A 12916-nucleotide genomic window follows, 5' to 3' on the forward strand; every position below is an offset into this window, starting at 1 on the left:
ATGTCAGGGAAGGGCAGTCAGGCATCATACATCAGGGCGAACCCATCACACTGGCATGGTCCCCGTGGAGTTCGCGTTCTTCGACGCACGATTATAGCTAGGCGTGGAATCTGAGTTTGCATACAATATCTGTTCTAAGACTGCTAATCGGCGATAAAGAAGCATAACCATGCATGAAACCTAGAAATCGTGTTAGCTCGCCGCGACGGTACTGGCCGAAAGCGGAGGAAAATGAGTTTCCTGGTTCCAAGTGCAGCATGGTTCACCCAACAGCCTTAGGCCCCGTTCGGTTGGGGTTGATTCTGTGAGAATCTTTGACTTTGACTTTCGTCCCCCTGTTATATTATGTTAAGTTTTTCTCACAGTCTTACCGTTTATGGTATGCGAGCAGAATCAAATCATCTGATTTTTCCAGAATCAGGCGTCGCCGAACGGGGCCTTAACTATGTGAACTGCTTGGCGTCAGCATGCTGACGTCTTGAAGCTCACTGGCCAATCACAGGCGGCAAAACTCACGTGTACACACTTCTGCTGAGGTAAGACCTTGAAATGCTTTCACGAGAACGATATGACGGCGGTCGAGCTCTCAGCATATGCGTCTTCATGATGGGTCAGATTAGATATTTAAAGAGCAGCTCTAACGCTATGAACCACATCGAACTCACATACGGGATTCAAGGGTGCGTTTCCAGAATCTTCCCTCGACGAGGTGTATATAGTCTGACCTTCGCCATGGATATGCGTCGCCCACTCGAATTGCCTACGCCCTCCTTCCCCGACAATCTACAGGAACGCCTTGCAGACTTTATAAACCCCGCTATCACCACAGATCAAGCATCCAATATGGTTCTCAAGATTTACGGTATGACCGTCTCCACCTGCACGCGCCGTGTCGCGACAGTGTGCAAGGCGCTCGACATTCCCTACGAGCTCATCGGGGTCAACTTCGCTGTGGTCAGTATATTAGTCTATCGGTTTGAATTGACGTGTACGGTTGCTGATTCGCTACGCATTTGCGATAGGCCGAGCACAAGTCCCCTGCGTACCTTGAGAAGCAGCCCTTCGGACAGGTGCCCTACATCGACGACGACGGATTCATCCTGTTCGAGTCTCGCGCTATCTGCCGTTACCTCGCGCTGAAGTACGGCAAGGGCAAGCTGATCCCCTCCGATCTCCCTGCCCGTGAGTTGGATAATTCATAGCATTATGGGCTTCGTTAATCCTGCCTGTTCTGGTCCAGTCGCCAAGTTCGAGCAGGCGGCCTCCATCGAGACGTCCAACTTCGATGCTTTCGCGTCTGTTATAGCGGCTGAGAAGGTCTTCAAGCCGTGGGTACATTATTATCTATGGTTCTGCTCGTGCTGATTTTTGTCGCCATTAAGGATGCAGGGCTTGACGACCAACGACGCGCTTGTCACCCAGCTCGCTGCTACTCTCGAGACTAAGCTCAACGGTTACGAAGCGATCCTCAGCAAGCAGAAGTACCTCGCCGGCGACGTAAGTAGTTGTGTAGTGCTCTTGATTTCGAGCCCAGTCTCATGCTGCGGCCATTATACAGGAGCTCACTCTCGCTGACCTCTTCCATCTGCCCTACGGCTCCATGCTCGAGCCTTGCGGATTCAAGTTCCTCTCTGACACCGCCAAGCACCCCAACGTCGCCAGGTAAGTAATCAACCGCGTTTCTCGACATGACTTTGGCTGACAACGGACGAACAGGTGGTGGAGCGAGATTTCCTCCCACCCTGCTTGGCTCGCCGTCAAGGATGGTGCATAAGAATTTGAGTACATCAAATATCTTGTGCTCTGTTGGTACGACGGTTGTATTTGGTCGCGTTGAGCATGTACAATGTAAGAATGAAATAACTACGTTGCGATCTGCATCTTCTGTGAGCACGCGGAGTCCGGTACGCTGGAACGTGCAGAGCGAGTCTCTGCGGTCTCTATCGGCGAAAGCTTTCGAAGCAGGTACGATATTCCCTGGCATCGAGCCGGAGGGTGCGTGTCAGGTACGAGGTACGATTCTGGACTTATGGGCAACCGCCGATCATGACGTGAATGTTCGCACCATCACATGATACATTCTACATCACTGCGCGCCCCTCACGCTGTCTCAGATGGAATGAGTCGGACATCTGGACCTCTTGCGATACACAGCTCATCGGGCCCGGCGACCAGAGCCCTGAGCGCTCCCCTGCGGATGAAGAGCCCAAGCAGCTAATAGCCTGTGCCCAGCAAAACGCTACCCTTTGCTCTCGGTTGCCTATCCTACCCTATCTGGTGAGCAGCGGAGCCTATGGACTGCTTCTATTATTACGCAGAATACCTTCTCTGATTGGGATGTTTTTGCTGTTCAGAAGTCTTCTTCGGTGATGCGCTCAGACGAGGTCTGTGAGTGCCATCGTTTACATGAGACACCGGGCACCTTACCAACCGTTACGCTGCCTGGGCAGGGGTCAATCTCCGTCGGAGGATCCACCGATTTGATCTCGACGAGTATGTCAAGTATGCCATTATGCATGAATTCGGTCTAACGAACCTTTGACAGCGGAGACACGGAGCTAGAAACGGCTATCCTCCAATGGAAGCTGTTCCTGGGCTGGCTTCCGTCCTCGATACCCCATTCGAGCCTAGTCGTACTCAGCGAGTACGCGGAGCTCCTCCGGATTCGCTTCCAAAGTCATGGATCCGTGGATGACCTGGAAGAGAGCATAGAGCTTCATCGTCGGGTTGTGGACTATCTTCGATCTCGCGGAAAGCTACACGCGGTCGCCTTAAACAATCTCGGCGTCGCCCACGCTCTGCGGTTCTTCAACTTCACTCGCTCCGACGATATCCAGACATCCATAGCGCTACATGAAGAAGCGCTCTCGATAGCTTCGGCGCAGAGACATGACCGGGCGGAGTCTCTTGTTCACCTCGGCCATGCCCTTACGCTGCTACATCGCCTGGACACCAAAGCACCCTTGGTCAATCGCGCAATTGAACACCTGCGCGAAGCGCATAACCTCATCCCCGAATCCGATCCCCTCTTCGTCATCACCACCTTGCATCTTTCGGACGCTCTTCGTCAACTATTCTCCTACTCAGGGGGCAAACCCGACGACATCCGCGATGCCGTCCGTCTGGCCCGCAAAGCTGTCGAACTCTGTCCTGCCCGACATCGGCAAAGGCCGGAAATCCTGATCGGACTCGCGGGCAAACTCGGAGTCTTCTTCGAAGTCGAAGATAACCAGGAGCTTCGCGAGGAGGAGCGGCTCTTGTACCGACAGGCCCTCGCCGAACAGTCTCCGAGGCATCCGTTCAGATGCGTCGCGCTCGCCCAACTCGGGTATCGGCTCGCTTCGGGCCAGTACTTTGGTGATAGCACGAGCGCGGAGCTCGATGAAGCCATTCAGCTCGGTCACGAGGCTCTTTCGTTGACCACTCCGGAACATATATGGTATCATGTCATTCTGAGCACGCTCGGATACGCGTACTCCCGAAGATCCTCGCTCGCGGCCGAACATCGTTCAGACCTCGATGAGAGTATCTTGTTACAACGTCGCGGCGTCGAACATGTCCGTGCCACTGCCAGCTACCGATATATCCACCTTCACAACCTCGCGGATGCACTCGAAGTTCGTTGGCAGCGCGAAAAGAAGCCGGAGGACTTGGAGGAGGCAATTAGCCTCGCCCGCGAAGCGCTCCGCCTCTGTCCTCCAGGTCACAACGACCACCCGTACTCCGCGTACGCGCTAGGCAGGCGGCTCCTCGTTACTTCGTCGTGGACCTTCGAGGAAATCGATGAGATTGTGCGCTGTTTCGAGGCTATAAACAACACCATTTACCCACTCGGACACCCTCTGAGGTCGTGGGGGGTCGGAAACATCGCCCAGCTGGTCCACGCGCGGTACGTGCGCTCTCAAGACCCGCACGATTGGACATACGCTATGGACTGCTTCCAGCTGGCCACCGACGATCCGCACACGTCCTACGTCCGGCGTTTTGCGGCGGTGAAGCGATGGATAGCCGCCGCGGAGAAGTCGAATTCGGTCGAGATGGCGCTGATGGCGTACCAGCGCGCGGTGGACATGCTCCCCTACCACACGCACCTCGGCCTTGATCTCGCGGGGCAGCTGGAGTCCATGAAGAGGAGCTTCGCAACGATGTCATGCGAGGCGGCGGGCTGCGCGTTGGCTTCGTCTCAACCGGTGGAGGCGGTGCGGATGCTCGAGCAGAGCCGGTCGATATTCTGGGCGCAGATGCTGCAGCTGCGCACCTCGTTCGAGGGCCTGCCGCCGAACCTCGCGGAGAAGATCGTGGAGGCTGCCACAGGTTTGGAAGAGTACCACTCGCAAGCGCCGTCTGCGGACGCGTCGGGCGCGGAGCGGATCATCCAGCAGCGCGTCCTGCACAAGAAGTTCCAGGTGCTGCTGGGCCAGGTCCGGACGTACCCCGGCTTTGAGAACTTTCTCCGGCCCTACTCGTTCGAACAGCTGGCGCGGGTCACCGCGCGCGGGCCGGTCGTGCTGCTCATCTCCAGCGAACGCTATGGATCGTCTGCGATCATTATCCGAAGTCCGAGCAGCGGCGTGGAGCATGTGCCCCTTACGGGCTTCACCGCCCATGCGCGGGGCAATATGATCGCGTTGCTGGACGATACGGTTCCGCAGCATCGACCGCCTGCCCGGGATGGCAAGTCAAGGCTGGCGATCGTGAAGGTGAAGAGGCCGGTGCGAGATGAGAAGGATCTCATGGAGTCCTTATGGTCGAACGTGGTGGAGCCTGTCATTTCCCGGCTTCGTTTGCAGGTGCGTGGCTTGTTTGCGTCCACAAATGCGAAACTGACCTCGGTATGTGAACAGAAATGCGAATCATACGATGCTCGGCCCAGGGTCTGGTGGTGTTGCGCCGGTATCTTCACGTCGCTCCCGGTGCACGCTGCCGGAACGCTGAAACCGTCGCCCACGTTTTTGAGTGACTTCGCAGTCTCGTCGTACATCCCGAGCTTGTCGAGTCTGGTAATGGCGAGACAGAAATGCGCCAAAACTGAAACCGCAAAGGTGCTCATTGTCGCTGAGCCAGATGCAGCAGACCACACGCCCTTACCCGAGTCGCTGCGCGAAGTGGACATCATTCGAGCGAAGATGGCCTCAAATCCGTGTGCGTTGGGCAATCTGCGGGTTGAAGTCCGCCAGGGCAGAGCGGCCGTCCTGGAGCAGATGGACGACGCGTCTGTCATTCATCTGGCTTGTCATGGCTTGCAGGATCGCGACCAGCCGCTGTCGAGCGGCTTCGTGCTGCGGGATGAGAAGCTCACGATCTCGGACATCATGAGGCTGAAGCTGCCGTACGCGCGCTTCGCCTTCCTGGCAGCATGCGAGAGCGCCGCTGCGGATCGCGAGCAGCCGGACGAGGTGATACATCTGGCGGCGGCCATGATATTTTCGGGTGTGCCAAGCGTGGTTGGCACCTTGTGGTGAGTGCGGTGCTGCTTTTTCTCGGCGTTTAGATGGACTCATGGCGCTCATCAAAGGTCGATGGGCGACGAGGACGGGCCGACGGTGGCCGGTTACATCTACGAAGAGCTCGCGCGGAGTTATCCGAACTTCGACGACGACCGGATACCCTTCGCGCTTGATGCTGCGATCCGCAAGTTGCGAGAGGACGGTGCTCATTTTCACCGGTGGGCGACGTACATCCACATGGGCGTATGAGAACGGACTCTTGGTTGTATACCTCTCGGACAGTTCTATATCCTTGTAATCTCTGTCATACTAGGCGTTGCCCACCGAATGAGCAAAGTAACTAATCAAATTGATGAGCCGCGCGTATGCAAGTATCATAACCGCCGGAGGAGGGATCTGCAGCCTTTGGTAATCATTCCCAAGGTGTTTCGACGCGGATGCAACGCAACATGGCAAGGATGATGTCAAAGCTCGGCGCGTCGGCGATTTCCCGCGGTCGTTGCCCGCTATCATCCACCACCGCGACGAACAGCGATGGCCTCCATCCTTCGTCTCCCTCGGCACAGCGTGCTCGAGTGTACCCTGCACTGATTCTGGCCGGCCTCCGCCCTTCGTTGCACCCCGTCTCCGGGTTATGCACGATGTGCTGCATGATGATCCGCATGACGATGTCGAGTCGCCATGCCGCTCGAAGCCCGTCGAAGCCTACGCATCACCGATAGAACTGTCCGCCGCTTCACCACAGCACGCTGCCTCAGTTCGAATACCGGCCCCCGCTGCGGACCAGCACCGGTCTCGCGTAATCCCCGGACAGCGCATATATTCGGGACGCCACAAGGGGGATCGTCGTCTGTCCGACCCCCTTGCGACGCATACGCCCTTCGTTTACGTCCCGGTCTCGCCAGGATGTTCCGCAAGATTAGCTCGCTGCTGCTCGCCCTCGGGCTGACGCTCACGGTTTCTACCGGTGTCGAGGCTGCAATGGACACCAACTGGAGTTCGCCTCACCATTACCCTGGCAAGCCGAACACCACATACGGGCCCGACTGGCAGGACTGTATGCGCAGCTACATCGGTCGCCTTTCATCCAGTTGCTGATCAACCTTGCTCGCAGACTTCCTGGTCAAGGACTCGCTGCCCAACATCACCTTTCCTCTGGGCCGCTCGTATGCGGGCTCCATTTCCACCAAGACACCCGGCTTCAAGAACAACTCAGCGTTCTTCTGGGGATGGGAGAAGACGGATGGGTCGATCGTGTCCACCAACAACACCGAGTGGGTAGCATTCAATCTTCTTCTATTACGCAGCACACCGACCTCCATGTTAAAGCGAACCGTGGGGTATGTGGCTCGCGGGTGGGCCCGGTTTCTCGTCCATCGCCGCCATGCTCCTCGAGAACATGGGTCCGATTCAGGCCAACGCGACCGGTTTCTTCAAGAACCCGTACTCGTGGACCCAATTCGCCGATTGGTTCTGGGTCGACGCGCCGGTTGGTGTTGGCTACTCCACCGTCGCTCAGGGTGGCTGGGCGACGGACGAAGAGCGCGTCGCGGCAGACTTCGTACGTTGAATAGAGCGACGCATATGCGTCGTTGGGCTTTTGCTGACCATGGGCATGCACAGCTTGGCTTCGTCGACAACCTCACCAAGGTGTTCCCGGGACTGAAGACTCGTCCTTTCCATCTTGCCGGCGAGTCGTATGCCGGGAGGTTTGTCCCGTACATCATGAAGCAGTACTTCTCGATGCCTAAGGACAAGCGCCCGATTAATCTTGCCAAGATTGCGGTCAGCAACCCTGGCTTACAGTACGTGTCTCGGTATAACAGTTCGTCCTCCTCGTACTCAACCCGTACTTCAGGTCGGCGAACGAGTTCGAGTTCCTTCCCATCTCGCACGTCGTGGAGACATACCCCCAGCTCATCGGCTATGACACCGAAGTCTATGACTACGTTCGCGAGCAGTCAGTTGCTTTTCCAAAGGCTGTCCTCATAACCTGTCGCTAATCCTTCTATCGCTTCTAGGACGCACCTCTGCGGCTTCGACCTGAACTTGACCTACCCTCAGACTGGTGGCAAGTTCGACACCATTCATCCCAAGATCGGTGCCATCGGCGGTAAACTCTCCGCACGTTCCGTGCCAGAGGAGGCGCCCGCTGCGCCGTACAAGCACCGGAGCTTCGTATCTGAGCTGCGAGAACGAGCTTCTACTCGTGATGCCGAGCTTGCCGGAGCTGATGTCGAGAAGAGGGTGCCCAAAGGCTTCAACGCGACGTTGACGGGCAAGGTCAACGAGTGGTTCGGATGCGACTTGCGCGACCTGGTCCTGAGCTACGCCATCAACTACACCTACCCGTGGAACGCGAACTTTGGCGAGTTCGACTACTTGGAGCTGCCGTACAGCATCAACCCCATCACGACGTGGATCCACCCGCACCACTGGATGAACAGTGCGTGATCTGTGTTGTGCTCTCAGGGGCTTAGGGCGATACTAACTCCACTGCCTAGACAATGTCACCCGCAACGCGATTCATGCGCCACACAACGCCATCTGGAGGGTGACATTCGACTACGCTTGGGGCGGTATCCCTGGTGCTCCCGACATCAGTACGTTAACCTGTACATGGAATCGGCTCTTGCTCATCGCCTCTCCGCAGGCCCTCCTCCCATGAACTTCATGGACGACCTTGCCGCGAACGCTACCGAGAACAACGTCACCATTATCTGGTACTCTGGTAACGACGATGCACTCACTACCCATTGGTCCACCGAGAGTAAGTCATCGGTGTGACTTGACCCCCCTTGCGCATTACTGACCTTTCACGCTCGTAGTCGTCATCCAGAATACCACGTTCGGCGGCATTCAAGGTTTCACGGTCAAGCCCAACACTTCCTGGTTCGACGACGAGGGCGAGTACGCGGGCGTCGTCCGGCAAGAGCGCGGCTGGACGTATGTGCTCCTCGCTCACGCCGGGCACCAGACGCCGGTCGAGAACCCTGGCAAGACGTTCGCGTTCGTGCGCCAGTTCCTCATCGGCAACTCGACCATCGGCCTCGTCGAGACGAAGGAGGACGGGAGTGTGTACGTGCACGAGGCGACTACACCGAGCGGCGCGGCGGTCCCGACGCTCCTGCCCGACGGCGTGCTCGTCGGCCAGAAGGGCATCTACGACAAGGGCACGACGGTCACCTGGCCGAGCGCGACGATTGAGGCGTGGGATCACCATCTCAGCACCGTCCTCGAGGCGTGGGCGGCGGCGACGCCGACGAGTATCGCGGCTACGACAGAGCACCACACAACCAAGACGTCCTCGACCCACCACGCCTCGAGCACCAAGACCTCGTCGACTCACCACGCATCGAGCACCAAGGCATCCTCGACGCACGCCACGAAGACGTCCACGAAGACCTCGTCGACGCACCACACCACGACCACCTCAACCTCCGTGACGGCCTCGTCTACCAAGGCGTGATCATGCTCTCTCCGATAGACGACGACATCCACCACGTTTGCACTCCCTTAGACGCACTGCCTGCCCATCCTCACGTTCTCGCATATACCCTACATCGACACGACCCCCTTGTATCATCTGGAATAGCATAGATTTCGGAACGCTCCGCGTGCAGTCAAATGAGTGTTGAGTTCCGATCGACGCGCCCAGTACCGCCACAAGCGCGTCTCTACGTTGCCGAGCCCCTTTCCTTTGACAGTATTGCCGCCTTCCAGCTTGACGCATGTGTATGCATGTCCTAGACCCTGCTGCTGTCATCTTATAGTCCGCATCTGCGCTGACTCGTACAAAGGATATACTTGTGTTGTGGAGGCTATGGTCGACTGCATCGAGATATCATCCTCGCCCGAGCCCAGTGGCAGCCGGTCAGCCAGCACCAAGCCTAGCAGCAGCGCTGCTGCAAGGCTGCGCCGACGAGATAAGGCCTCCAATGCCAGGCCGAAGAGAAAGACTCGTGCTTCACGGCAGGAGGAAGTTATCGAGCTCACCGATTCAGACGACGATCGGCCTGTGGCGCAGAATACAAGGGCTGGCGCTCGTGTCGCGAGGGAGGCTGTAGGGGACGCCGCTGGGCCTTCCAAGCTCCATGGCGGAAAGGATAGAACAGATTTACAAGCTGGGACGTCGCAGTATGCTCATAATCTCATTGCTGCGAATTTTTCAAACGCTGATTTCATTGACAGAACTGTACCAGACGGCGATTCCTTTGACAGATTGATACAATATTTCGAGACCCCTCCGGCTCCTCCTAAATACAATGGCAAGGGCAAGAACAAAGTTACCGAGAACACGGAAGCTGTCCTCGCTGTGGCTCCGAGCTCGTCCAACACGCCAGGTGGCCCGGGCGGTGCGCCCGAGCCAACAAAACAAAGCCGCTCGCGCTCTCCTCTGCCACTCTTCTTGCCCTCGGACGAGGACGTCGCGAATCTGTCGGATTCCGTGTTTGATCAGCTCCAACTCCCTCCCGATACCCGCGCTTCCTCGCCAGTCCCCGATATCGACATGGCAGCGCCACCCCCCGACGTCCACATGCCTGCACCTCCGGCGACGAGCGATCCAACGCATGATTTCACCCGAGATATTGATACGAACCCTGGGTTACAGCAATTCATAGATCCTCTCTTTCGAGTGCACGCTCAAATCTCGTCTATCATACCCGACGTCGACCCTGCGCATGTACGCTCTCTCGTGCAGGCCTTCGCCGAGGCTCTCCCACATGCGACACCGGATCAGCTCGTAGAGCAGGTATTGCATCGACTTTTCGAGGATCCCAGCTACCCGAAGGTAGATAAGCACGGGAAAGGGAAGAGGAAGAGGGAGGAAGGAGATGTCGAGGAAAGCCTCAAACGAGGCGCTCCGAAGTCCAAGCTTGACGTGGACTATGGCAAGACTGACCGGCTTCATGAGGTTGGCGCATATTATTATGAGCTAGCTTTGGTACGTTTCCGAGATTCCATGATTGTTATCTTCTGATAAAGCTTATGCGACTATCGGGGCACAGGCGCAGCTCGTGGAAGATTTCCCTTCGATACCCTACGATCATATCTTCACCACCTTTCAAACTCGAAACAATTTCTACGCTCCGGCATTCCTACAGTTGCACGCGGAGATGCAGCAGGGTCCCCCGTTTCCATTCGAGCCGAAAGCGGTCGGCGGAGAAAATGCGGCGGATGGGAACAGCAAGGGAAAGGGCAAGGAGAGGCTGCTCACCGACGAGGCGTTTGAGCGTGAGAGGCGGTGGGTAAAGGAAAAGTTGGGGAAAGACTCGACGACAGCGGTCATGGACAGGGTAGTAGACAGGGACACCGCGGAGGTTCTCCAGACTGATGAAGCGACCATTGAATGTCAATGTTGCTTCACGGACTACCCATTCGTACGTCCACGGACTTGGCGCTCGCGCGGATATGCGTTGATCCTTCTCTCCTGGCCAGACGCAAATGATACAATGTCCCGATGCGCACCTGTTTTGCAAGGAATGTATGACGACGTATTCCTCGACTCTTCTCGGCGCGCACGACTGCAATATCGTGTGCATGGAACAAGGCGGCTGCAAACTGGCGTTCACAGAATCCGAGCTGAGGCGATTCGTAAGTCGCCTATATACTCTAACATTGTGTGCTTACTCACGACTGGATCTTACCGCAGCTGACGCCGAAGTTGTTGGAGTTGTACGAGCGTGTGAGGCAGCGCAAGGAGATCGAGGCCGCCGGGCTCGACAACCTCGAAGAGTGCCCGTTCTGCGAGTACAAGGTGGTCATCGACAACCCAGAGGAGAAGCTGTTCCGATGCGAGCGGGAGGAGTGCGGCGCGGTCAGTTGCCGCGGATGCAAGAAGCTCGTGAGTCCTTTCGCATTGGAAAACGGGTTTCAGAAGGCTCACCAGGAAAATGGCTAGGATCACTTGCCGAAGAGTTGCAAGGAGGTCGAGGAGGACAAGAAGCTCGACGCGCAACATCATGTGGAGGAGGCCATGAGTGCGTTCCCATCATCCGTCCCATTGCGTCAACCTGATGAAGCCCGCTATAGCCAAGGCGCTCATGCGAAACTGCCCGAAGTGTACGAAACCCTTTATCAAGGAGGGCGGGGTAAGGCTCCCTCTGTTGCGTATACGGCCGGGGTGGCGCTGATACTCGGATCTGTGGCTCATCATAGTGCAACAAGATGTCTTGTCCAAACTGCCGCACGTTATCCTGCTACATATGCAGACAAATCATCAATGGATATGACCATTTCCATGAGGTGGGTTTTGCGATAGTTGACCCCGTTCTTGATCCTTGCCATTATATTGGGCTTTCGACGAGAACCTCCTTGCCTGTTCGCCTAGCGAGAGCTCGATCTTACACCATCATTCTATCTTCTCGCCCTCTTGCTGCACTGCATAGTTCTCTCCATCCGCTCATGTGTTTAGTGTACTTACGCTTATTCTTCGCATCAGCGAGGCAATACCAAGGGCCAATGCACTTTGTGGGACCCCAACCAAAACGTCGAACTCAGGCATAACCAGGAGGTGTGTGTTTATCTTTTGTTGGAATCCATATAGCGGGAGCCAACAATCACATACAAGGTTACGCAAGCGGCGAAGAAGGCGCTTGAGGATTATAAACGCGCCAATCCGGAGACAGATACCGCTGCTATCAAGGTGGACATGCCTCCTGCTCCAGCTGCCGGTACCTCCGCCCCTGTACCCGGTCGCCCCGCATATCCTCACGGGATGGTTGGGATTATGGCTGGGATGCCGCCGCACCATCAAATGCAAGCACATTTGGCGTATGACCAATTCCTGGCAGCCCGACCCCATGCAGGGCATGCAGAGGCAGTGCAAAGGCAGAGAGAGGTACATCAAATCGCAATGCAGGCGCGCGTGCAGCAAGTGCAGCAAGTGCAGCAGATGCGAGCGCAACTGCGAGCCGGGCGAGAACAGGCCTTGAGGGCCGAAGAGGAACACGCGAGGAGACTGCATGAACAGGCGCTGCTCCTGCAATTACACGCTGCTCAGGCAGTCCGGCCCGCCCCACACGCCCAACGAGCTCCCGCGGTTCATGGTGGAGCACATGTGGATGCTGGACAAGAGACATTTCGGGCAGCCATGCGCGCGGGATTACCCGTCGGCGGTGCTGGACCTCACGCTGTGCCTGCGGGCGCTCACGGGGTGCGGATGTACGACGGACCTTTCCTTCGGGGCCAAGTTGCGCCTCGGCCAGCGATGGCTCCGTTACCGGTCCCGGCTCGTATGCCAGGGATGTATGGTCCAGAGCCTGCGCGCGTTCCAGGACCCTTTGGTGTCCAACATAATCAGGTGCCGTACGGCCCGTACAATTCCAGTATTACGATCCGCATGTAAGATTATTAGCGTAATACCACCGCCTTGACACGCGTTTGTGAGGAGGGATGAGCTGCAAATACCCCATCCAGATAGCCTAACGTCGATCACATCCCATTAACAGTTCCGCCGTGTTGTTAGT

General features: G+C 56.8%; 4 protein-coding genes across 4 annotated transcripts; all 4 read left to right on the forward strand.

The window, feature by feature from the left end:
* The first annotated feature begins 668 nt into the window (after positions 1-668).
* On the forward strand, positions 669-1883 carry PUNSTDRAFT_109301 (glutathione S-transferase). The gene is made up of 7 exons (XM_007389138.1): positions 669-680; positions 790-954; positions 1023-1182; positions 1241-1328; positions 1383-1497; positions 1559-1662; positions 1717-1883. Exons 2-7 carry the CDS (start codon positions 844-846, stop codon positions 1772-1774), a joined length of 636 nt encoding a protein of 211 aa, XP_007389200.1. The 5' UTR covers positions 669-680; positions 790-843; the 3' UTR covers positions 1775-1883.
* Positions 1884-2134: 251 nt separating this feature from the next.
* On the forward strand, positions 2135-5798 carry PUNSTDRAFT_93904 (uncharacterized protein). The gene is made up of 6 exons (XM_007389139.1): positions 2135-2277; positions 2355-2388; positions 2451-2493; positions 2546-4790; positions 4845-5458; positions 5516-5798. The coding sequence occupies exons 2-6, from the start codon at positions 2370-2372 to the stop codon at positions 5694-5696; spliced, it is 3102 nt and encodes a 1033-aa protein (XP_007389201.1). The 5' UTR covers positions 2135-2277; positions 2355-2369; the 3' UTR covers positions 5697-5798.
* A 630-nt stretch (positions 5799-6428) lies between these two features.
* PUNSTDRAFT_77958 (alpha/beta-hydrolase) lies at positions 6429-8916 on the forward strand (the record flags this gene model as incomplete). Its single annotated transcript, XM_007389140.1, has 9 exons — positions 6429-6504; positions 6562-6721; positions 6777-7008; positions 7071-7252; positions 7306-7407; positions 7469-7893; positions 7952-8050; positions 8101-8217; positions 8276-8916. 9 exons carry the CDS (start codon positions 6429-6431, stop codon positions 8914-8916), a joined length of 2034 nt encoding a protein of 677 aa, XP_007389202.1.
* A 1546-nt stretch (positions 8917-10462) lies between these two features.
* On the forward strand, positions 10463-11954 carry PUNSTDRAFT_77968 (uncharacterized protein; the record flags this gene model as incomplete). Its single annotated transcript, XM_007389141.1, has 6 exons — positions 10463-10828; positions 10887-11042; positions 11101-11292; positions 11350-11428; positions 11481-11539; positions 11607-11954. Coding segments are annotated over 6 exons (1200 nt in total), but the record flags the coding sequence as incomplete, so codon positions are not given.
* Positions 11955-12916: the final 962 nt, after the last annotated feature.

This window comes from Punctularia strigosozonata, assembly GCF_000264995.1.
Source record: "Punctularia strigosozonata HHB-11173 SS5 unplaced genomic scaffold PUNSTscaffold_24, whole genome shotgun sequence".
Classification (NCBI taxonomy): domain Eukaryota; kingdom Fungi; phylum Basidiomycota; class Agaricomycetes; order Corticiales; family Punctulariaceae; genus Punctularia; species Punctularia strigosozonata.

Bases quoted from the DNA above. Each gene is read 5' to 3' on its own strand.
- PUNSTDRAFT_109301 (XM_007389138.1), top strand. From the start codon at position 844: ATGGTTCTCAAGATTTACGGTATGACCGTCTCCACCTGCACGCGCCGT. The intron at 1,329-1,382 runs GTGGGTACATTA...GTCGCCATTAAG, and splicing joins GCTGAGAAGGTCTTCAAGCC to GATGCAGGGCTTGACGACCA. The intron at 1,498-1,558 runs GTAAGTAGTTGT...GCCATTATACAG, and splicing joins AGAAGTACCTCGCCGGCGAC to GAGCTCACTCTCGCTGACCT.
- PUNSTDRAFT_93904 (XM_007389139.1), top strand. The intron at 2,494-2,545 runs GTATGTCAAGTA...AACCTTTGACAG, and splicing joins CACCGATTTGATCTCGACGA to CGGAGACACGGAGCTAGAAA. The intron at 4,791-4,844 runs GTGCGTGGCTTG...GTATGTGAACAG, and splicing joins TTTCCCGGCTTCGTTTGCAG to AAATGCGAATCATACGATGC.